The following is a 23243-nucleotide window of genomic DNA, read 5'->3' on the forward strand; positions in this document are numbered from 1 at the left end:
GTTTGTGTGTGTGTGTGTGAGTGAATGTTGGACATGTTCTCTCAGAGTCACAGTTGTGACAGTGGTATGGTAGTCCTGGGATACAGGCTTGGTGGGCCCATCATTTGCATCCCCAGCACCCAGACCTCCTGAGGTTTGTTCCAACTAACCGTGACCCTTGCAGCTATTAGCTATCTTCAATTTTAGCTACGTTCAAACTTTAGCACTGCTAACCTACATCAAATATATCTACACACACTGGTTATAAACCTGATATATATTTTGTGAATCGAACGACAAGGCAGATGATGCCAATGTAAATTTGGTCCAAAAAAATGTATTTCTTACCGCAAAATCATATTTTTTCTGTGTTGTGTCACAGTAATGATGTTCGATTGTTGGTTTTGGCCTTTTGAGTCCGCTTATAAACCTCATCAGTGGTCTATGTGAGTATCATACACCTAACAGAGTCAAATCATCACCCTGCTAGGGACTAGACATGAGTTCTTCTACAGATATTGTGCCTTTCCCTTCACGCCACAGGGAGCAGGATAAGCTACTCTAGCAGCCCAGCACCGTTTCCAGTCACCATCCCAAATGGCACCCCATAGGCCTCTGTTCATAAGTTGTGCAATACAGTATGTAGGGAATAGGGTGCCATTTTTTACACAGCATTCAGACTCAGGCATTTCCCTGTCTGTCTGTGCGTTAGCTAAGGATCGGTGTATTATACGGTGGATTTGCTCTGCTACTGAAGTGCAGTCCTGGCATGCCAAAGGGACCTAAATGACATCAATTGTTTGCATCCCAAATGGCACCATATTCCCTATTTAGTGCACTACTTTTGACCAGGAATCATAGGGTTCTGGTCAAAAGTAGTGTACTATATAGGGAATAGAGTGCCATTTGTGATGCAGGCAATTGCTGTAGTGACATGCCACTGCCTCAACCAACTAAGATACTTCATTGATCAATTTTCACACTGTTTAGTAGCACCTCGTTGGAAATCCCCATCACTCATAAAATACCTGGGCTAGAGTCTCACCCTTGTGTAACAACAAGACAATTATAAGATGACAGAAAAGGAAGAATAAGTTAGTTTGAAATAAATTGTGTGAAAGTGATATTCATAATTCATGCATACTATACCTACTATGCTACTTATACTACCCTCAGGGCAGCATTTCCTTTCCATACTATAGCACAAGATGTGAAAAGATGTTGCAACTTTTGAAAAGACACCTTTTTGGTTGAAAAGATGTTGAAAAGAAGCCTTTTTGGTTGAAAAGATGTTGAAAAGATGTATTTCTGGTTGAAAAGATGTTGAAAAGATGTATTTCTGGTTGAAAAGTGTTTTTTTTTCAATGTGTTCTGCTCACCAGGAGCACACTGATCACACTGTGATGGAGCTGAATGCTGATTAAGTGTCATTTATGACCACATGGTAAACAGCCGCATGAAAAGAGGAAGCAGATAAAGTTGAGGCTACAGACAGAACAGATCTGGCTTGAGTCTTGACATTTCCTCACACACCATAACTTCTTGGAAATAGGACTACCGAATTCACTGAAAACTTAAGAGGAGACTAGGTGAGAATAACTTAAGTTGTAGAAATAAACTTACATATAAGTGATCATTTTTTGGGATTCTTACCATCTCTTTTGTATTTTAACCTCTATCCCACAATGTATTCTTAGAATGCTTATCATTAAATGCATGCACAGACACAGAGACACAGACACACACACACACTGTATCTGAGGGGGATTTCTCAACACCACTACAGTCACAACTGTCTGTCACTTCGTTTTAATTCTTCTCTTCCAAAGTGTCTGTGCCTGATAAAATGACATTACAATGAAGACAATACTACTGTCATAAGAGACAGAGGCGACGTCCAAAATACCACCATAATCCCTATAAAGTGCATTACTTTTGACCAGGTCCCTTAGGGTAGTGTGCACTATATATAGGGAATAGAGGGGCATTTGGAACACATACAGACAGAGAAAGCTAACAAGGGTGAGAAGAACGGATGTGTGGTCACAGTGGATGGTGTGAGGAACATCAGAGTCACTTAGTGAAGAATATACTGTAAGGGAAGTGAGTGGTAATGGTGTAATTTTGAGAATTATGATATTAGTGTGCGCATGAGAGAGAGAGACTTTTTGTATCTGAGCCATTTTTCTCTGAACCCTGACAGATATAGCAGTCAGTCCACATAATGCGGGCCCAGGATGGTCTAGATCTGGAAGGTTAATTACTGAGACCCACCTGCTGACCCTTGCCCATGTTCTTCTGCTCCAGGGGACCTGTCCTCCTGCGCTCCCCAGGAAACATGCTTATCTTCTGGATGTCTTGTGGATCACTTCTCCCTCTCCTGGTCCTCTGCTATAATGGAAAAGACCACTGCACAATCCAGGAGAACAAACAATATCATGGTAGGGTTTAAGTCTAAAAGTCTCTTTTTTTTTTAGCAGATATCGATGACAACAAAATGTGTAATGTGGACATATGGTTAAATGTTTAATTGTGGACATTATGGAAAGTGTTATTAATACTGAGACAATATCACAACACTGCCACCCACTTGGAAATGTATTTTTATGCCCTATAGAGAGAACTGTACACTACATCATACAGCACAATGCGGTCCAATTCTATGTATATATCCTTCTTCCCACTCCCTCTCTCCTTAGTGTCCCCTGTGCTTGAGTCCCTGCGCTGCTACAATGACTATAGCTCCTACGTCCGCTGCAGCTGGGAAGAGAGTCCACACGCTTCCTCACAAGCCCTGTTAGCCCTATACTACTGGGACGACACTGAGAACCGGTAAGGATAGAAGTGATGAGAGGACAGAAAGAGGGAGGGAGGGAGGGGATAAGGAAAATGTGGACACCGAGAAACAATGTACTCAATTAACTCATGCCTCTCTCTATCTCTTTCTCTCGCTTTCTCTCCCCTCTCTTTCTCTGTCCCTCCAGTGAGTCCCTGTGTAAACCCTATGGTCAGCCAGCATTGAATGCCAACAACGGCAAGCTCACCGCCCAGTGTCAGTACAACACTCGTGACTTTGGCATCAATACCAACCATGTCTTCTTCTTCAACACCTCCTGTCCCCCTGCCCTGCTTCTGTCTAAGAATTGTGAGTTTAAACATTACAGGACCCCTGTCATAAATCATTGCTTCTCAATCATTTTACATCTACATGTTTAATTTTAGTTACAAGTTAGCTAGCAGATGACCAAATATATAGGATCCTGTATCTATATTTGACTATTAATTTATGTGTTGATTTGTTTTTGACAGTGTGTGCCTCTGTGTATTACAGTGAGGGTGCGTCCACCAGTCCATTTATCACAGCAGCCTGTAGAGAGAGGGGGCCGTTTGCTCAGCTGGGAAAGCCCCTATCCCCCAACGTCCCTCCTGACCCCCACTCTCAACTATCAGGTCAACTACAGGAGGTCTAACCAGGATGACTGGACAGTATGTACTTGAGTAACAAACAATTAGCTTGAGTGCCATATCTTGTTTGTGCTATATATTGCCAATTCCCTATCACTCATTGTCACGGATAGCAGGCAAGAGCACAAACAAATCTGGGACCAGGTTAACATACAATGTGCTCTCAAAGACTCCTGTTCATCTAAGACATGTGCTTCTGAATATTCATAAATACAATACAAACTCTTAGAAACATGGGTTCCAAAAGGGTTCTTTGGCTGTCCCCACAGGAGAACCCTTTTTGGTTCCAGTTAGAACTCTTTTGGGTTCCAGTTAGATTTATTTGGGGTTTCATGTAGAAGGTTCTTCCAGGTTCTACCTGGAACCCAAAATGGTTCTCCTATGGGGACAGCTGAAGGACCCTTTTAGGTTCTGGATATCACCTTTTTTTCTAAGAGTGTAGGAGGACTGTTAGTTAACATATTGCTTATGTTTTCCGACCCTCTTGTAAAAAGACATGCTAACTCTCATGGTTATTCATCATGGCATGAGATATCCCACGCAAAACAATCACAAGCATAGGGTAGTTTTGCTCATTAATCACTTCTTTAGAATCCTTCATTTACAACCCCTCTGCTTCCTGCCCGGTGGTGTCACCAGAGTTTCATAACATTTGGGGGCTCAGTCCTGAACACCAGGGGCTGAGGGGTTTGTGTGAGAAAATAAGGAATTTTCTGAAATCATTTCCTGTAATTCTAATGATAATTCTATAATTTTACATGACTGGAGACATTCCAATAATATATTTTTTTTATACCACACAAATGATCAAAATGTCAAGCTACTCTGTTTTTGTGATCTCAATATGTAAATGTCAAACAACCCATATCTTAAATGCAACACATAGCATAGGCCAATGAAAAGAGTGGATACACAGATCTTAGGCCTACAATATGAGTAGGAAACTATAGCACACCCACTTTTCAGTGGCACTCACGTATTTAAACAGAATTTCCCCGCAATTGTTATTGTATAGGAAGGCCTACTGTTAGAGTAATATTTAAAGTAATATATCAGCTAGTAGCCTAGCCTAAAATGACATTAGCATAAATTCAGTAAGTCAATGAAGCCAATAGTGGTTTCAGCTATATTGTTATTAAAACAATGTAGTCCTTACTGCATGGCCTTTTTTAAACAAGATCAAAAAATATGTCAAATGACTTGAATAGTGTACAATGTGTATTCACATCAGTAGGCTAAGTGACTGAAATGCATCAGAAAAGTCTTGGAAAGTTGAGGAAAATATCAGCGTAGCTCAACAAGTAGGCTATAGGTCTAGTGTATGTGTGTAGAGAACATCTGCAATGCTTTTAAATGCTAGACTAATGACCATGAGCACTCACCGCAACTTAGCTAACATTACCCAGCATAATTGTAACCTAACATCCAAACGGAGATTCGGTGAAAACAAAAAATCTGACATTGATTGATTTATCAAGATGAGTTCCCATGCTTGTCCCAAAACAGCACAAGGAACCTGTCCCAATCAAAACGGTGTTGGGGGGGGATCAGTTGACCACACATGGCAATTGCTTCACGTTTATAATAACCAGTGCTATTTTTTTTAGGTAGCCTCCTGGAGCACCATTTTATAAATGATTATTAAGCCATTTCTGAATGAAAGTTGGTACCAACATGAAACCTTTCATTCAGAAAATCCTAAAACACCAAATTAGACTTACCTTATTATAAATTAGGCCATCATCACTGTCAATCGTAAACTTATAATTCTTCTGTTACGGTGCGTGAATGAGGACCCAAAAGCGAATTAACTTAAACAGAGCTTCTTTAATTACCAAACATAGGTAGGCTCAGACGGACCGGCAGATTCCGACAGGACAGGACAAGGTTGCAGCAAACATGACGATAGTCTGGTTCAGGCATGACTAACACAAACAAACAAGAATCCGACAAGGACAGGAACAAAAACAGAGAGAGATATAGGGACCTAATCAGAGGGAAAAAGGGAACAGGTGGGAAACGGGGTGACGAGGTGGTTAGGAGGAGACAAGGCACAGCTGGTGGAAATTGGGGGAGAAAAGGTAACCTAACAACGACCAGCAGAGGGAGACAGGGTGAAGGGAAAGGACAGAGACAAGACACAACATGACAGTACATGACAGTACCCCCCCACTCACCGAGCGCCTCCTGGCGCACTCGAGGAGGAAACCTGGCGGCAACGGAGGAAATCCTCGATCAGCGCACGGTCCAGCACGTCCCGAGAGGGAACCCAACTCCTCTCCTCAGGACCGTACCCCTCCCAATCTACGAGGTACTGGTGACCACGGCCCCGAGGACGCATGTCCAAAATTCTACGGACCCTGTAGATGGGTGCGCCCTCGACAAGGATGGGGGGGGGGGGGGGGGAAGACGAGCGGGGGCGCGAAGGACGGGCTTGATGCAGGAGACATGGAAGACCGGGTGGACGCGACGAAGGTATCGCGGAAGAAGAAGTCGAACTGCGACAGGATTAATGACCCGAGAAATACGGAACGGACCAATGAACCGCGGGGTCAACTTGCGAGAAGCCGTCTTAAGGGGAAGGTTCTGAGTGGAGAGCCAAACTCTCTGACCGCGACAATATCTAGGACTCTTAGTTCTACGCTTATTAGCAGCCCTCACAGTCTGCGTCCTATAACGGCAAAGTGCAGACCTGACCCTCTTCCAGGTGCGCTCGCAACGTTGGACAAAAGCCTGAGCGGAGGGGACGCTGGACTCGGCGAACTGAGATGAGAACAGCGGAGGCTGGTACCCGAGGCTACTCTGAAAAGGAGATAGCCCGGTCGCAGACGAAGGAAGCGAGTTGTGGGCGTATTCTGCCCAGGGGAGCTGTTCTGACCAAGACGCAGGGTTGCGAAAAGAAAGACTGCGTAAGATGCGACCAATAGTCTGATTGGCCCGTTCTGCTTGACCGTTAGACTGGGGGTGAAAGCCGGAAGAGAGACTGACGGAAGCCCCAATCAAACGGCAAAACTCCCTCCAAAATTGAGACGTGAATTGCGGACCTCTGTCCGAAACGACGTCTGACGGAAGGCCATGAATTCTGAAAACATTCTCGATGATGATTTGTGCCGTCTCTTTAGCAGAAGGAAGCTTAGCAAGGGGAATGAAATGAGCCGCCTTAGAGAACCTATCGACAACCGTAAGAATAACAGTCTTCCCCGCTGACGAAGGCAGTCCGGTGACAAAATCTAAGGCGATGTGAGACCACGGTCGAGAGGGAATGGGAAGCGGCCTGAGACGGCCGGCAGGAGGAGAGTTACCGGACTTAGTCTGCGCGCAGACCGAACAAGCAGCCACGAAACGACGCGTGTCATGCTCCCGGGTGGGCCACCAAAAACGCTGGCGAATGGAAGCAAGCGTACCCCGAACGCCAGGGTGGCCGGCTAACTTGGCAGAGTGAGCCCACTGAAGAACGGCCAGACGAGTAGGAACGGGAACGAAAAGAAGGTTCCTAGGACAAGCGCGCGGCGACGGAGTGTGAGTGAGCGCTTGTTTTACCTGCCTCTCAATTCCCCAGACAGTCAACCCGACAACACGCCCCTCAGGGAGAATCCCCTCGGGGTCAGTGGAGGCTACTGAAGAACTGAAGAGACGAGACAAAGCATCAGGCTTGGTGTTCTTAGAGCCCGGACGATAAGAAATCACGAACTCGAAACGAGCGAAAAACAGCGCCCAACGCGCCTGACGCGCATTAAGTCGTTTGGCAGAACGGATGTACTCAAGGTTCCTATGGTCAGTCCAAACGACAAAAGGAACGGTCGCCCCCTCCAACCACTGTCGCCATTCGCCTAGGGCTAACCGGATGGCGAGCAGTTCGCGGTTACCCACATCATAGTTACGTTCCGACGGCGACAGGCGATGAGAAAAATACGCGCATGGGTGGACCTTGTCGTCAGAGAGGGAGCGCTGAGAAAGAATGGCTCCCACGCCCACCTCTGACGCGTCAACCTCGACAACAAACTGTCTAGAGACGTCAGGTGTAACAAGGATAGGAGCGGATGTAAAACGATTCTTGAGGAGATCAAAAGCTCCCTGGGCGGAAACGGACCACTCAAAGCACGTCTTGACAGAAGTAAGGGCTGTGAGAGGAGCTGCCACCTGACCGAAATTACGGATGAAACGACGATAGAAGTTCGCGAAGCCGAGAAAGCGCTGCAGCTCGACGCGTGACTTAGGGACGGGCCAATCAATGACAGCTTGGACTTTAGCGGGATCCATCTTAATGCCTTCAGCGGAAATAACAGAACCGAGAAATGTGACGGAGGAGGCATGAAAAGTGCACTTCTCAGCCTTCACAAAAAGACAATTCTCTAAAAGGCGCTGGAGGACACGTCGAACGTGCTGAACATGAATCTGGAGTGACGGTGAAAAAATCAGGATATCGTCAAGGTAAACGAAAACAAAGATGTTCAGCATGTCTCTCAGGACATCATTGACTAATGCCTGAAAGACAGCTGGAGCGTTAGCGAGGCCGAAAGGAAGAACCCGGTATTCAAAGTGCCCTAACGGAGTGTTAAACGCCGTCTTCCACTCGTCCCCCTCCCTGATGCGCACGAGATGGTAAGCGTTACGAAGGTCCAACTTAGTGAAAAACCTGGCTCCCTGCAGGATCTCGAAGGCTGAAGACATAAGAGGAAGCGGATAACGATTCTTCACTGTTATGTCATTCAGCCCTCGATAATCTATGCAGGGACGCAGAGACCCGTCCTTCTTCTTGACAAAAAAAAAACCCCGCTCCGGCGGGAGAGGAGGAGGGGACTATGGTACCGGCGTCAAGAGCTACAGACAAATAATCTTCGAGAGCCTTACGTTCGGGAGCCGACAGAGAGTATAGTCTACCCCGGGGGGGAGTGGTTCCCGGAAGGAGATCAATACTACAATCATACGACCGGTGTGGAGGAAGAGAGGTGGCCCTGGACCGACTGAACACCGTGCGCAGATCGTGATATTCCTCCGGCACCCCTGTCAAATCACCAGGCTCCTCCTGTGAAGAAGAGACAGAGGAAACAGGAGGGATAGCAGACATTAAACATTTCACATGACAAGAGACGTTCCAGGAGAGGATAGAATTACTAGACCAATTAATGGAAGGATTATGACAAACTAGCCAGGGATGGCCCAAAACAACAGGTGTAAAAGGTGAACGAAAAATTAAAAAAGAAATGGTTTCACTATGATTACCAGAAACAGTGAGGGTTAAAGGTAGCGTCTCACGCTGAATCCTGGGGAGAGGACTACCATCCAGGGCGAACAAGGCCGTGGGCTCCTTTAACTGTCTGAGAGGAATGTCATGTTCCCGAGCCCAGGTCTCGTCCATAAAACAGCCCTCCGCCCCAGAGTCTATTAAGGCACTGCAGGAAGCTGACGAACCGGTCCAGCGTAGATGGACCGACAAGGTAGTGCAGGATCTTGAAGGAGAGACAGGAGTAGTAGCGCTCACCAGTAGCCCTCCGCTTACTGACGAGCTCTGGCCTTTTACTGGACATGAAGTGACAAAATGACCAGCGGAACCGCAATAGAGACAGAGGCGGTTGGTGATTCTCCGTTCCCTCTCCTTAGTCGAGATGCGGATACCTCCCAGCTGCATGGGCTCAGCACCCGAGCCGGCAGAGGAAGATGGTAGTGATGCGGAGAGGGGGGCGACGGAGAGCGCGAGCTCCTTTCCACGAGCTCGGTGACGAAGATCAACCCGTCGCTCAATGCGAATAGCGAGTTCAATCAAGGAATCCACGCTGGAAGGAACCTCCCGGGAGAGAATCTCATCCTTTACCTCTGCGCGGAGACCCTCCAGAAGACGAGCGAGCAAGGCCGGCTCGTTCCAGCCACTGGAGACAGCATGAGTGCGAAACTCAATAGAGTAGTCTGTTATGGATCGATTGCCTTGACATAGGGAAGACAGGGCCCTGGAAGCCTCCTCCCCAAAAACAGATCGATCAAAAACCCGTATCATCTCCTCCTTAAAGTCCTGATACTGGTTAGTACACTCAGCCCTTGCCTCCCAGATTGCCGTGCCCCACTCACGAGCCCGTCCAATAAGGAGAGATATGACGTAGGCGACACGAGCAGTGCTCCTGGAGTAAGTGTTGGGCTGGAGAGAAAACACAATATCACACTGGGTGAGGAACGAGCGGCATTCAGTGGGCTCCCCAGAGTAACACGGCGGGTTATTGATTCTGGGCTCCGGAGATTCGAAAGCCCTGGAAGTGGCCGGTGGATCGAGGCGGAGATGGTGAACCTGTTCTGTGAGGTTGGAGACTTGGGTGGCCAGGGTCTCAACGGCATGTCGAGCAGCAGACACTTCCTGCTCGTGTCTGCCTAGCATCGCTCCCTGGATCCCGACGGCTGAGTGGAGAGGATCCGAAGTCGCTGGGTCCATTCTTGGTCGGATTCTTCTGTTACGGTGCGTGAATGAGGACCCAAAAGCGAATTAACTTAAACAGAGCTTCTTTAATTACCAAACATAGGTAGGCTCAGACGGACCGGCAGATTCCGACAGGACAGGACAAGGTTGCAGCAAACATGACGATAGTCTGGTTCAGGCATGACTAACACAAACAAACAAGAATCCGACAAGGACAGGAACAAAAACAGAGAGAGATATAGGGACCTAATCAGAGGGAAAAAGGGAACAGGTGGGAAACGGGGTGACGAGGTGGTTAGGAGGAGACAAGGCACAGCTGGTGGAAATTGGGGGAGAAAAGGTAACCTAACAACGACCAGCAGAGGGAGACAGGGTGAAGGGAAAGGACAGAGACAAGACACAACATGACAGTACATGACATCTTCGCGTTTTACAGGTTAAACGTCCATGCTGCATGCATGCCAACCATTTAATCCCAATCAGTTTCATGGGAATATGGATTTTGATCTTCTTGAATGTTGTAAGTAAGTGTGGCTAACTGGCCGAGCTAATCCAATTTTAGAGAAGATCGAGTTAAACACAGCCAGAAAAATTTAATGTTAAGTTTTCTACTATTTCTACTATAAGCCGCCTCCAACATAATTTTAGAGAATTTGACAGTACGTCCAACCGGCCTCACAACCGCAGACCACGTGTAACCATGCCAGCCCAGGACCTCCACAACCGGCTTCTTCACCTGAGGCATTGTCTGAGACCAGCCACCCGGACAGCTGATGAAACTGAGGAGTATTTCTGTCTGTAATAAAGCCCTTTTGTGGGGGGAAAATCTTTCTGATTGGCTGGGCCTGGCTCCCCAGTGGGTAGGCTTATGCCCTCCCAGGCTCACCCATGGCTGCGCCCCTGCCCAGTCATGTGAAATCTATAGATTAGGGCCTAATGAATTTATTATAATTGACTGATTTCCTTATACTACCATTGTTTTTCACCATTGCAGTAGCGCGAAAGATTCGGGGCTGACCGAAAATCATTCGGGGCTAGGTCCTGGTGACGTCCATGTTCCTGCTTCGCTCATCTTGTACATCAAAATCCTCACCAAAGTTTACCGTGCCACTATCTGAGACTGAGAGGATGTCACACGGCGGAAGTACAGAAAACAATACCACCAAGTCAGATAAAGATCAGGGCTCTGTCTCAATAGTCTGAAGTGGTTTCCACCCTTTCATCTGCACTGATTTGAAACTACAGGACAGGTGAAAGCAATTTAAAGATTATGTCAGGAAGTCTACTTTAAACTGTCCAGACCAGGGGACTCACACTAGTACTTATGTAGGGAATGAGACAAAGAAAGGAACCCACTGGGCACACACGGGTTTAATCAATGCTGTTTCAATGGAATTATGTTGAACCAACGTGGAATAGACGTTGAGTTGATGTATGTGCCCAATGGAGAGCTACTTTTACTTTTGGGACTCAACCACAGTCTTTGTCTGTTTCTCTCTGTGCAGGCAGTGGAGGTTCAAGACACCCAGCTGAGTTTGGAGCCTGAAGCTCAGGTGCCTGGCTGCCAGTATGAGGCCAAGGTTAGGGCAAAGGGGAAGACGGGACTGTGGAGTGAGTGGAGCTCTCTAGTGACCTGGATGACTGAGGACGGTGAGTGGCAATCCTACTGTACATAAAGTTATTTCGGAAAGTATTCAGACCCCTTGACTTTTTCCACACTTTGTTACGTTTATAGCCTTATTCTAAAACTGATTAAATATTTTTTCCCCCTCATTAACCTGTCTACGATACTGGTTCCCAATTGGGAATCAACCCTCCCACGTTCAGCTGAAACGGTGGCGCATGGAACGCAAAAATATTCTTAAAAATATTTAACCTCCACACATTAACAAGTCCAATAGCTCAAATGAAAGATAAACACCTTGTTCATCTAGCCAGCAAGTCAGATTTCTAAAATGTTTTACGGCGAAAACATAGCACATATATATGTAAAACCACCACCAGACACAGCTCATTTGAATAGCCAAAACATGCAATCAACAAACGCAGGATTAAAAAATAAATCGCTCACTAACCTTTTGAAAATCTTCATCAGATGACAGTAATATGACATGTTACACAGTACATATTTTTTTTTTTCAATAATATGCCATTTATATCCATAAATGTCCATTTACAGTGAGTTCACGTTCAGAAATTACTCAAAAATGCCCGCAGGAAATCTATGTAGCGCGGCAAGATAACGTAAATAGACATCATAAACTTTGACTAAATATACATGTTCTACATATAGTTAGAAAGATACACTGCTTCTTTATGCAACCGCTGTGTTAGATTTATTTTTAACGTTACAGAAATCGCACACTATTCCATATGCTGAGACAGCGCTCAGTTCCAAGCTACATTTCTACGTAATGTTGGAGTCAACAGAAACACAGATTTAAGCATAAATATTCCCTTACCTTCGATGGTCTTCGTTCAGAATGTTCTGGAAGGCTTCATACTTACCCAATACATTGTTTGGTTTCAAGTCTTGCGTCTTTGTATTAGCTACTGCTAATAACATCAGCTGAAATGCACCCAAAACGTCCTCTGGTCCGGAAAAGTTGTGCATCAAAACTTCAAAATTACATATTATATGTCGACTAAACAGGTCAAACTAAGTGCAGAAGCAAGCTTTATGATGTTTTAGACACGCAAAACAAACTTCAATTCAATCGGCCATCGTCTGCCCTTCTCTTGAGTGCTGGAACAAAGGAATGGCTGGGACCAATTCGCGCCCATACGCACAGCCTATTCTCTCGTGGCACGCACTAATTTCACTCCCATAGGGTCAATTCTCGCGGGATTTGAACGATTCAAAGCTCTACTGAAAGAGGACATCTAGCGGAAGAGATAGAAAGTGTCCCCAGAATCATAAATGGTTGGGAAGGGTGGGGGCCATGACGTCAAAGTTGCTCCAACTTTCATGGCCACAAAAACTAGTTTGGAAGAATGCCTGCCCTGTGAGTTCTGCTATACTTACAGACATAATTCCAACGGTTTTAGAATCTTTAGAGTGTTTTCTATCCAATAATAATTGAAATTTTATTTGCATATATTAGCAATTTTTGACAGATTTTTTTTCCAGTTTACTAGGGGTACCCAATCTCTCCAAAGGGGGCGTATGTCTGCCATATCCTTAACAGGTTTTAATCTACACAAAATACCCCATAACGACAAAGTGAAAACAGTAATAAAAAAATAAAAATAATAATTACCTTAATTACATAAGTATTCAGACCCTTTTCTATGAGACTCGAAATTGAGCTCAGGTGCATCAAGTTTCCATTGATCATCCTTGAAATGTTTAAATTCATTGGAGTCCACCTGTGGTAAATTCAATTGATTGGACATTATTTGGAAAGACCTGTCTATATAAGGTCCAACAGTTGACAGTGCATGTCAGAGCAAAAACCAAGCCATGAGGTTGAAGGAATTGTCTGCAGAGCTCTGAGACAGGATTGTGTCGAGGCACAGATCTGGGGAAGGGTACCAAAAAATGTATTCCGCATTGAAGGTCCCCAAGAACACAGTGGCCTCCATCATTCTTAATTGGAAGAAGTTTGGAACCACCAAGACTCTTCCTAGAGCTGGCCCCCAGGCCAAACTGAGCAATCGGGGGAGAAGGGCCTTGGTCAGGGAGGTGACCAAGAACCCGATGGTCACTCTGACAGAGCTTCAGATTTCCTGTGTGGAGATGGGTGAGACTTCCAGAAGGACAACCATCTCTGCAGCACTCTACCAATCAGACCTTTATGGTAGAGTGGCCAGACGGAAGCCACTCCTCAGTAAAAGGCACAAGACAGCCCGCTAAAGGACTCTCAGATGATGAGAAACAAAAGTCTCTGGTCTGATGAAACCAAGATTGAACTCTTTAGCCTGAATGCCAAGCGTCATGTCTGGAGGAAACCTGGCACCATCCCTACGGTGAAGCATGGTGGTGGCAGCATTATGCTGTGGGATGTTTTTCAGCGGCAGGGAAAGGGAGACTAGTCAGGATCGAGGGAAATATGAAGCCCTGCTCGAGAGCACTCAGGACCACCGACTGGGATGAAGATTCACCTTGAAACAAGGCAACACAGCCAATACAACGCAGGAGTGGCTTCCCTACAAGTCTCTGAACGTCCTTGAGCCTGGACTTGAACCCAATCGAACATCTCTGGAGAGACCTGAAAATAGCTGTGCCCATCCAACCTGACAGAGCTTGAGAGGATCTGCAGAGAAGAAAGGGAGAAACTCCTCAAATACAGGTGTGTCAAGCTTGTAGCGTCATACACAAGAAGATATGATATTTCATTAAAAAAAAAAAAAAATGTTGTCTGCAAAAATGTCTAAACCTGTTTTTGCTTTGTCATTATGGGGTATTGTGTGTTGATTGAGGAGAAAGAAACTATTTAATGAATTTTAGAATAAGGCTGTAACGTAACAAAATGTGGAAAAAGTAATGGTGTCTAAATACTTTCCGAATTAATTGTACATAAACATACTTCATCCTAATGTATTAGTTTTATAGGATTGTAATGAGTTTGTAATTAAATTCTTATGAGTGACTTTATAGCATTGTGTGTGATTTACGTGGAGGTGTCAGGGCATTGTGATCTCATCATGTCATGTGTTTGGAACAGCATTGCTCAGTCGTGCATCAATGTCTTCTTCCATTTTGTTCACTCACGTCCTCCCTAATTGACTCTCTCTCTGTCTCTCTCTTCTCCCTCCCTCCCTCTTTCCCTCACCTCCCTTCCCTCCCTCACGCAGACCCTGTGCCAGGCCCCTCCAGTGCGCAGTGTGTGGTGGATGACGAGAAAGTGGTGACATGCAGCTGGGAGGTGAAGAGAGACCTGGCTCAGTTCCTTACCTTCCATCTGTCCTGCAAACGCAACCACACTGCACCGTGAGTTAGGATCTGCTGCCAAAGCACTGTGTGTGTGTGCGTTTGTGCATGCGTTCACGTGTGGGTGCCCATGGATGAGAGACAAAATAGTTCACTTCAGTCTCAAGGATGTCTACTCTCCTTCACAGCATTGTCCTCCCTCTTCTCTATCTATCCCTTTCGCCATCTCTCCAGAGCCCAGAAATGCTGTGTTAACACCATGGTCAGCGCTCCGTCCAGGGGTCCAATACTCAAATACAGCTGCTCCTTCCCTGTCCCAGACTCAGAACAGCTAGAGGTGGAGATCATCCCCACATGCAACAGCAAAACGTTTAAAACACATAAAAACAGTGAGTAATTTTCACTCCGACACAGGGGTGATATTTTAAGGATAATAAAATTTCATAGCTGATACTCAATTAATGATGATATATATACTGCCTCAGTGATTGTGTATCAGTGCTGCCACCTGGAGTTTGTATTGTGGTATCACAGGCACAATTTTCTGCTGATTCCGGTTGTGGGCGCTGCAGTTACCGTACCAGGCGGTGATACAGCCTGACAGGATGCTCTCAATTGTGCATCTTTAGGTGACAAGCCAATTTTTTTCAGCCTCCTGAGGTTGAAGAGGTGATGTCGTGCCTTCTTCACCACACTATCTGTGTGGGTGGACCATGTCAGTTTGCCTTCTTCACCACACTATCTGTGTGGGTGGACCATGTCAGTTTGCCTTCTTCACCACACTATCTGTGTGGGTGGACCATGTCAGTTTCCCTTCTTCACCACACTATATGTGTGGGTGGACCATGTCAGTTTGTCAGTGATGTGTACGCCAAGGAACTTGAAACTTTCCACCTTCTCCACTGCTGTCCCGTCGATGTGGATAGGGAGGTGCTCCCTCAGCTGTGTCCTGAAGTCCACGATCATCTTCTTTGTTTTGTTGATGTTGAGTGAGAGGTAATTTTCCTGACACCACACTCCCAGAGCCCTCACCTCCTCCCTGTAGGATGTCTCGTCATTGTTGGTAATCAAGCCTACTACTGTTGTATCGTCTGCAAACTTGATGATTGAGTTTGAGGCGCACATGGCCACGCAGTCATGGGTGAACAGGGAGTACAGGAGGGGACTGAGCACGCGCCCTTGTGGGGCCCCAGTGTTGAGTTGTTGTTTTCTACCTTCACCACCTAGGGGCAGCCCGTCAGGAAGTCCAGGATCCAATTGCACAGGGGGGCGGGGTTCAGACCCAGGGCCTCAAGCTTAATGATGAGCTTGGATTATACTATGGTGTTGAATGCTGAGCAGCATTCTTGCATAGGTATTCCTCTTGTCCAGATGGGATAGGGCAGTGTGCAGTGTGATGGCGATTGCATCGTCTGTGGACCTATTGGGGTGGTAAGCAAATTGAAGTGGATCTAGGGTGACAAGTAAGGTGGAGGTGATATGATCCTTAACTAGTCTCTCAAAGCACTTCATGATGACAGAAGTGAGCACTACTGGGCGATAGTCATTTAGTTCCGTTACCTTTACATTCTTGGGTATAGGGACAATGGTGGCTATCTTGAAGCATGTGGGAACAGCAGACTGGGATAGAGAGAGATTGAATATAATCACACCAGCCTGTTTAAGATCAAGTTCAATCTCTTTAAAGTTTCTTGATGTCTGATTTTTGATGTATCTCTCTATACAGTTCGTCCAAACCGTCCACTCCACGTGCAGATAGAAGCGAGAGATGGGGACTGGATTCTAAAATGGAATCCGCCAAAATCAAATTTTGAATTCACCTATCAGGTGCACTACTGGAGTAATGACACTCAGGTAGGATAAGTATTTGATCTATTTTTGTGCTATAATTTCACAGGAAGTGGGATGATCCAAAAGCAATGTCTTTTCATGTTCAGTATTACATTTGATAATCTCTAGGTCATCATCTAAAGAACGCTCATCAAGCGAGATAGACTTGCTTTTTTAAGCATCTCATGAACAGATCATTTGATGATGACTGATGTCTCACTTGGTTCTGTCCAACCTTTTCTTTTTCAGGAGGATACTAGGTTCCTCAATGTCTCCCAGGGGTCCCTCTCACTCTCCATCCTGGGGGGGTCCCTGCGCCCCTCTGAGTGCTACCTGGTTAAGGTGAGAGCTCTGGTGGTCCCGGGAAGGGGTGATACTTTCGAAGGACCCCCCTCAGAATGGACCGACCCAGTGGAGTGGACCTCACAACCAGGTAATGGACCTAGATTGTATCTCCTAGTTGAAGCATGTTTTTAATAATATTCTATTATTCTATTCTAGCCTGATTTTTTGCCATCATGCCAACTCCAATTCATTGTCATGTCATTTGCTATATATGGCTTGATAATGACAGCAATGGAGTTGGCAAGAGCACAAACTTGGACCAAGCTATTTCTATTATTTTTTGGCCTATAACTCTGAAAACATATTTTATCATCAGAGATAACCAGTCTGAACAAAACAAGTACAAATGAGGGGATGTGATCCATATCAAAAGCGTGGAGCTCAAAAAACTATAATGTGATGCTGAATGAAAAAGCACCAAAGTTCAAATCCCTTGAAGAAGGTTTTCAAAAACAGAGACTTTCATTATGTATTGAAGAGCGTTTTCTTTGCTTCCATGTGTTAGTCTAATCTGAAGTCATGATATTTGCTTTCATGTGAACAATGAGCTTGGATGAATTTGATGTTTTATCATTAAACTACCATAATACTGAAATGTGTGTAACACCCTGTTTGGAGGGTTCAGAGAGTGAAACGAGAAGAAATTAAGACTAGACTTGATGAAGGCAGCATACAGGAGCTGACAAAATGTGACTTTGTTCTCTTGAAGCAACCGCCATCTCAATCAGTTCACGTGACAGACAGGAATTTCCAGACACTACTAATCAATTACTCATCAATCATCATCAACTACATTTTCCACTCTTACATATGCATGTTTTGTCCCATGTCTCCTGGTAGCTTCCTGGTCCATCACCACCTTCCTCTACGTCTTCATCAGTGTACTGGTGGCCATTGTCTTCATCACTCTCTATGTTACCATACCAGCCTGTCACAGGTGATTACTCAGACTTCTCCAACTGTTTTTATTGTTTTTCTATCATTTGAATTCACCCTTGTGTTATTACTAGTGTTAAACTACAGGTAACTGCCAAAACAATGGAAACACTTGAGTAAATGAGGAATACAAAGTAGTGTATATTGGTGTTTCCACACAAGTGTGGTTTCTGAGTTAATTAAGCAATTAACATCCCATCATGCTTATGGTCATGTATAAAAATGCTGGGCAGACCATTATTTTGGCTACATAGGATGACAATAACCCATCCACAGGCCACGAGTGGTCACGATGAGAATGAAAACAACGTAAACCATGAAATCAATGTAAACCATGAAATCAATGTAAACCATATGCCATTGCCTTCTCAGTCACCAGATCTCAACCCAATTGAACACTTATGGGAGATTCTGGGGCGGCGCCTGAGACAGCATTTTCCACCAACATCAACAAAATGCCAAATTATGTAGTTTCTCGTGGAAGAATGGCGTCGCATCCCTCCAATATAATTCCAGAAACTTGTAGAATCTATGCCAAGGTGCATTGAAGCTGTTCTGGCTCATGGTGGTCCAATCCAAGGATTGGTCCAATCCTTTATTTTGGCAGTTACCTGTCATTCTATTCGTTCATTTTCCCATCCATTCCATCCATTCGTTTTCTGTCTGTAGGAGGCTAGTCTTGTGGGAGGTGTCTGTCCCGTCGCCCCTCAAGAGCAAGGCACTGGGAGAGGTCATTAAGGTCAGTCTGAATACATCTGAATGGCTGAGTATTCATCCAGCATTATTCGCAAAGCATCTCACTGTGGACTATTCAGCCATATGACAACTGCACTCAATAATAATAAAAAATTGTCTTAGACTGTGAACAAAAAATATTTTTCATAACCACTATAAATGACAATGTATGTATCCAGGGCTGTGCACAGACCTTTCAGGGGGCTGGTGCTCCAAATGAAAAAAGGGGCAATTCATATCTCAAAATTCATAACCTACTAACAGCCTCTGTAGTGAAAATGTAAACATGTTTTAGCATTGGCCTATTTACACTCATTTACAAAATTGTAAGCAAGCTAGTTATAGTGCCTCTGAATGTCGATTGATGTACATCTGCTAGCTAGTGAACTTGACGATGTCACGACGACTTGGGGGCAATGGGTTCAGAACAACAACGACAAACGGTATACAAAAAATATACCGCCACCCAAAAGGGCGAGTGTGAGGGAAAACGGGTGTGGAAGGGCAAAGGCGCAGGTGCTCGGGCTCAGGTAGACCTCTATCTGTGCACGTGCCTCCATGCATCCATCTTTCATAGTTCATCATTCACAGATAATGGTATGTCCTCTCTTTCCCAGAAGTCTCCTGATAGGTTGTTATTTCCCGAGAGTGAGAGAAGTGAAAATACCTACATCTGCAGCGTACAGACACTGGAGAGCTTTAGCTGGTAAAATGAGCTCATATCTTTATGCTTCTAACCTACACTATCCAACACTTCTAAAATAATACTCGTACACACGGTGACCTGGCTCAACCCTAAGCCGTAACTCACTCTTGTGTTGCAGCTCTTCAGATAATCCATTGTGGTTGACCCCAGATGTAAAGGCCAATGGACTGTTCCATTCCATTACCAAGGAGGAGTGGAAGAAGTATGACCAAAACTATTCCTCAATACTTCTGTTGTCTGTGGACAGATCTTGCCCTCCTGCTCTAGACTCATCCGGATTCAGCTTCAGTGGCCCTTACATCTTGTGTGGTGACAGTTCACCGGCGCCGAGTGAGTTTCTGAGTCTGGAGCCTCCCTGTGAGGAGTCCGACAACACTCTCTCTAACTCTGACCCCTCTTCTCCCTCCTCCTCGGAGAGGTCTGCCCCATCCCCCTTGGAGTCGAGTGAGGGCTATGTGGCGATGCCTCAGATCAGTGCTGGCCTGTCCAGATCAACAACGAACGACAGTAAGAACATTGGTAACAACAACGGCAACAATGTCGTCATCATGGCATGGCCCAAGTCAGAGCTCCTCCCACCCCAACCTAGCTCTATGTCCACCTGCTCACCACCCAGTGAGAATGAAGACCCTCCTCCAGCGTACAGGCCCACCACCACCACCCCCTTCACCTTGCCCCCAGTGGACCCTACCCTACATACCTCTGGGTACTGCTTCCTCCCGGCTCTACAGGCACTTGGGGGCTGGGGCCATGTGCAGTCTTCTGGGCCACCTAAAGGGGGCAGTCAAGAGCAGCAGGCAGGGAGGAGAGAGAGGAGGCAGGAAGAGCAGTGCAAGGAGGATCCCTATGTCAGACTGTCCCAGCTAGCCACTTAGCTAACCCCATCTAATGCTGGAATACATGCTCAGGACATGAGGGCCTCTATAGGCCACTGTTCTCAATATTTGATCCATTCTAACACTAACACACCTGACTCAACTAATCACAAGAGCTTGATTATTAGTTGGGCTAGTTCAATCAGGTGTGTTAGTGTTGGAATGGACCACGTGTAAAACTAGTGATTTGTGGTCACCGAAGACTGGGTTGAGATTGAGAAACACTTCTATTTCTAGGAGGGAAAACTGTTGGCGCCTCATACATTAGCCTCCCTTGATTACTCACAATGCCCAGCAGATGGCAGCACTGTACTTACTGTGTATCTGTTGAACTCAGAGGTGGCCTATGGATTCTACTGTAAGGACTAACTACAAACACAGAAGCATAGTGCAGTAAGCCATTCCTCTCTGGGTGGTAAGGTGACTCAGGGCCAGAATCCCAGGTTTCCACCACATCACATGGATGGTACATGTGTAACAGGGTGGCACTGTTGAGTTGGTGAGCGCAGCCTTATGCCTCTGTCAGTGCCGGTGGCTGTTCCTGTCGTTCTACAGCAGGGGTCGGCCCACGGGCTGCAAAGTGTTGTGTTACAGAATCAAATCAAATGTAATTTGTCACAAGCTCCGTAAACAACAGGTGTAGACTTACAGTGAAATGCTTAATTTACAGGCCCTTCCCAACAATGCAGAGAGAAAAATATAGAAAGAAAATAACACGAGTAATAAATACACAATGAGTAATGATAACTTGACTATATACACAGGGTACCAGCACTGAGTTGATGTGCAAGGGTATGAGGTAATTGAGGTAGATATGTACATATATGTAGGGGTAAAGTGACAAGGCAACAGGATAGATAATAAATAGTAGCAACAGTGTTAGTGCAAAGAGGGTGAATGCAGATAGTCTGGTTAGCTATTTGGTTAACTATTTAGTAGTCTTATGGCTTGGGGGTAGAAGCTGTTCAGGGTCCTGTTGGTTCCAGACCTGGTGCATTGGTACCGCTTGCCATGCGGTAGCAGAGAGAACAGTCTGTGACTTGGGTGGATGGTGTCTTTGACAAATGTTTTCCTCTAACACCGCCTGGTATAGAAGTCCTGGGTGGCAGGACCATACACACTACCCTCTGTAGCGCCTTGCAGTCGGATGCCAAGCATTTGCCATACCAAGCAGTGATGCTACCAGTCAAGATGCCTTTAATGGTGCATCTGTAGAACATTGAGGATCTGATTTTTGAAATTTTCAGCCTCCTGAGGGGGAAGAGGCATTGTCGTACCTTCTTCACAAATGTCTGGGTGGACAATGTTTATTCCTTAGTGATGTGGAACTAAGGAACGTGAAGCTCTCATCGCGCTCCACTACAGCCCCATCGATGTGGATAGGGGTGTGCTCGGCCCTCCGTATCCTGTAGTCCACGATCAGCTCCTTTGTCTTGTTGATGTTAAGAGAGAGGTTGTTGTCCTGGCACCACACTGCTAGATCACTGACCTCCTCTCTATAGGTGGTCTAAGCAGCCTTAATGATGGCGTTGGACTTGTGCGCAGCCAAGCAGTCGTGGGTGAACAGGGAGTACAGGAGGGGACTAAGCATGCACCCCTGAGGGGCTCACATGTTGAGGGTCAGCGTGGCAAACTTTTTGCTTCCTTGGTTAAACGTGAGGACACATTTAAAAAATCGAGGGGAAAGATATGACAGGGTGGAACTGTTGAGTTGATGAATGCAGCCTTGTGCCTCTGTTGATTGTAATTACGGGTGTGGCTTTCAGTATTTAACATGGCTGTTCTTGTTGTTCTACATAGTCGCATTACCATGAGAAGGTTGGTATGCGCAGGGAGGATGGGAGTGGCAACATTGGGCTAGTCCACATTCTGAAGTATATCCGGGGATTTTGTAAGTGTGTATGGCAAGAGTACCCATATGCCAATTTGACCCACTCTCCTTCTCCCCTTGGCATTCCCTCGTGAGAGTATTGTGCAACATGTTCTGTGAACACGAGTAATTGATCTGATCTGTGTTATGCCATAGCTCAGGCATATATTGAATAGAATTGAGGAGTTGTCTGTCCCCTAAAGTTTTTTTTATGTCCTGTGATAGGGAATCAGTACGAGCTAGAGCTTCCAAGGAACATGTATGCCTGGAGCTGAAGATGAAATTATGGTGTCAAATATTTGTGGGTTGTTCACTATACCTCTGCCTATTATTCCCATGCTCCACTCCCTGATGTTAGAGAACCTGTGTGTTTCAGATTAGTCCCGAGGACCTCCCCTCGCGTATAGAAATGTGCCGTACTATCGACTACAGGAATAGGTAGATATATGTAAATCCCCTGTGTTACACATCAGAAAAGGGCACACAGTAGTGAAGGCTGAGTCCCAAATGCCTCCTTATTCACTATGTAGGGAATAGGGTGCCATTTGGGACTCAGACTTAGTGTATACTCCTCTGAAAGGTTATCATAGCGGGGATAGTTAGGAGAGACCGCGGATGGTTGTAACACAGGACAGTTGTAACACTCTCAATATCTCTAATCAGGAACAAGCTAGAATCATGTGACTCACTGTGCACTATTTATTGTGAAGAAGCAAGACCCTGTGATAGACTGCCGATTTTATTGAAAAAAATATGATTTTGAGGTAAGAAATTAAACAAATTGACCAAATGTATTTTGCAGATAGCATCACCTGCTTTGTCGTTCACCAAACTTATCAGGTTTATAACCAGTGTGTAGATATATTATATGTACGCTATCAATGCTAAAGTTTGATCATGTGGCTAAAAATTGAAGATAGCTCATGGCTGCAAGGGTCAGGGTTAGCCTAAGGAGGTCTGGGTGCTGGGCATGCAAATTGCCACAGGAGGAATGCTGCCAGACATGTTGGTGCTGCAGGAAGATCAGCACACCTCAAATCCAGTGGTTATACGGTCAAATCCCAGGTGGAGTTATATTTTAGATGAACAGTTTACCACTTACTTTAAAACCACCATACCATTACTTTATTATAATGGTTTGGGATCATCTGGGACCATCGTGACGTCCTGACGACTGATAGAACAAGTGTCTTGAGAACATCCACTTGCTTAATCTATAGTATGTC

General features: G+C 45.5%; 1 protein-coding gene across 2 annotated transcripts; it reads left to right on the forward strand.

Moving 5' to 3' along the window:
* The first annotated feature begins 889 nt into the window (after window positions 1-889).
* LOC110486123 (interleukin-3 receptor class 2 subunit beta) lies at window positions 890-22802 on the forward strand. Of its 2 annotated transcripts, XM_021557492.2 has the most exons (14): window positions 890-1568; window positions 2287-2420; window positions 2679-2811; window positions 2964-3124; window positions 3311-3465; window positions 11353-11497; window positions 14645-14780; window positions 14955-15109; window positions 16447-16574; window positions 16800-16983; window positions 17736-17832; window positions 18501-18570; window positions 19184-19272; window positions 19391-22802. In XM_021557492.2, the coding sequence occupies exons 2-14, from the start codon at window positions 2318-2320 to the stop codon at window positions 20145-20147; spliced, it is 2313 nt and encodes a 770-aa protein (XP_021413167.2). In that variant the 5' UTR covers window positions 890-1568; window positions 2287-2317; the 3' UTR covers window positions 20148-22802. The 2 variants fall into 2 exon arrangements, with proteins under 2 accessions (XP_021413167.2, XP_036796661.1); XM_036940766.1 differs by lacking the exon at window positions 890-1568 and having other exon boundaries at window positions 2168-2420.
* The last annotated feature ends 441 nt before the right edge of the window (window positions 22803-23243 follow it).

Source organism: Oncorhynchus mykiss, chromosome 13 (genome assembly GCF_013265735.2).
Source record: "Oncorhynchus mykiss isolate Arlee chromosome 13, USDA_OmykA_1.1, whole genome shotgun sequence".
Classification (NCBI taxonomy): domain Eukaryota; kingdom Metazoa; phylum Chordata; class Actinopteri; order Salmoniformes; family Salmonidae; genus Oncorhynchus; species Oncorhynchus mykiss.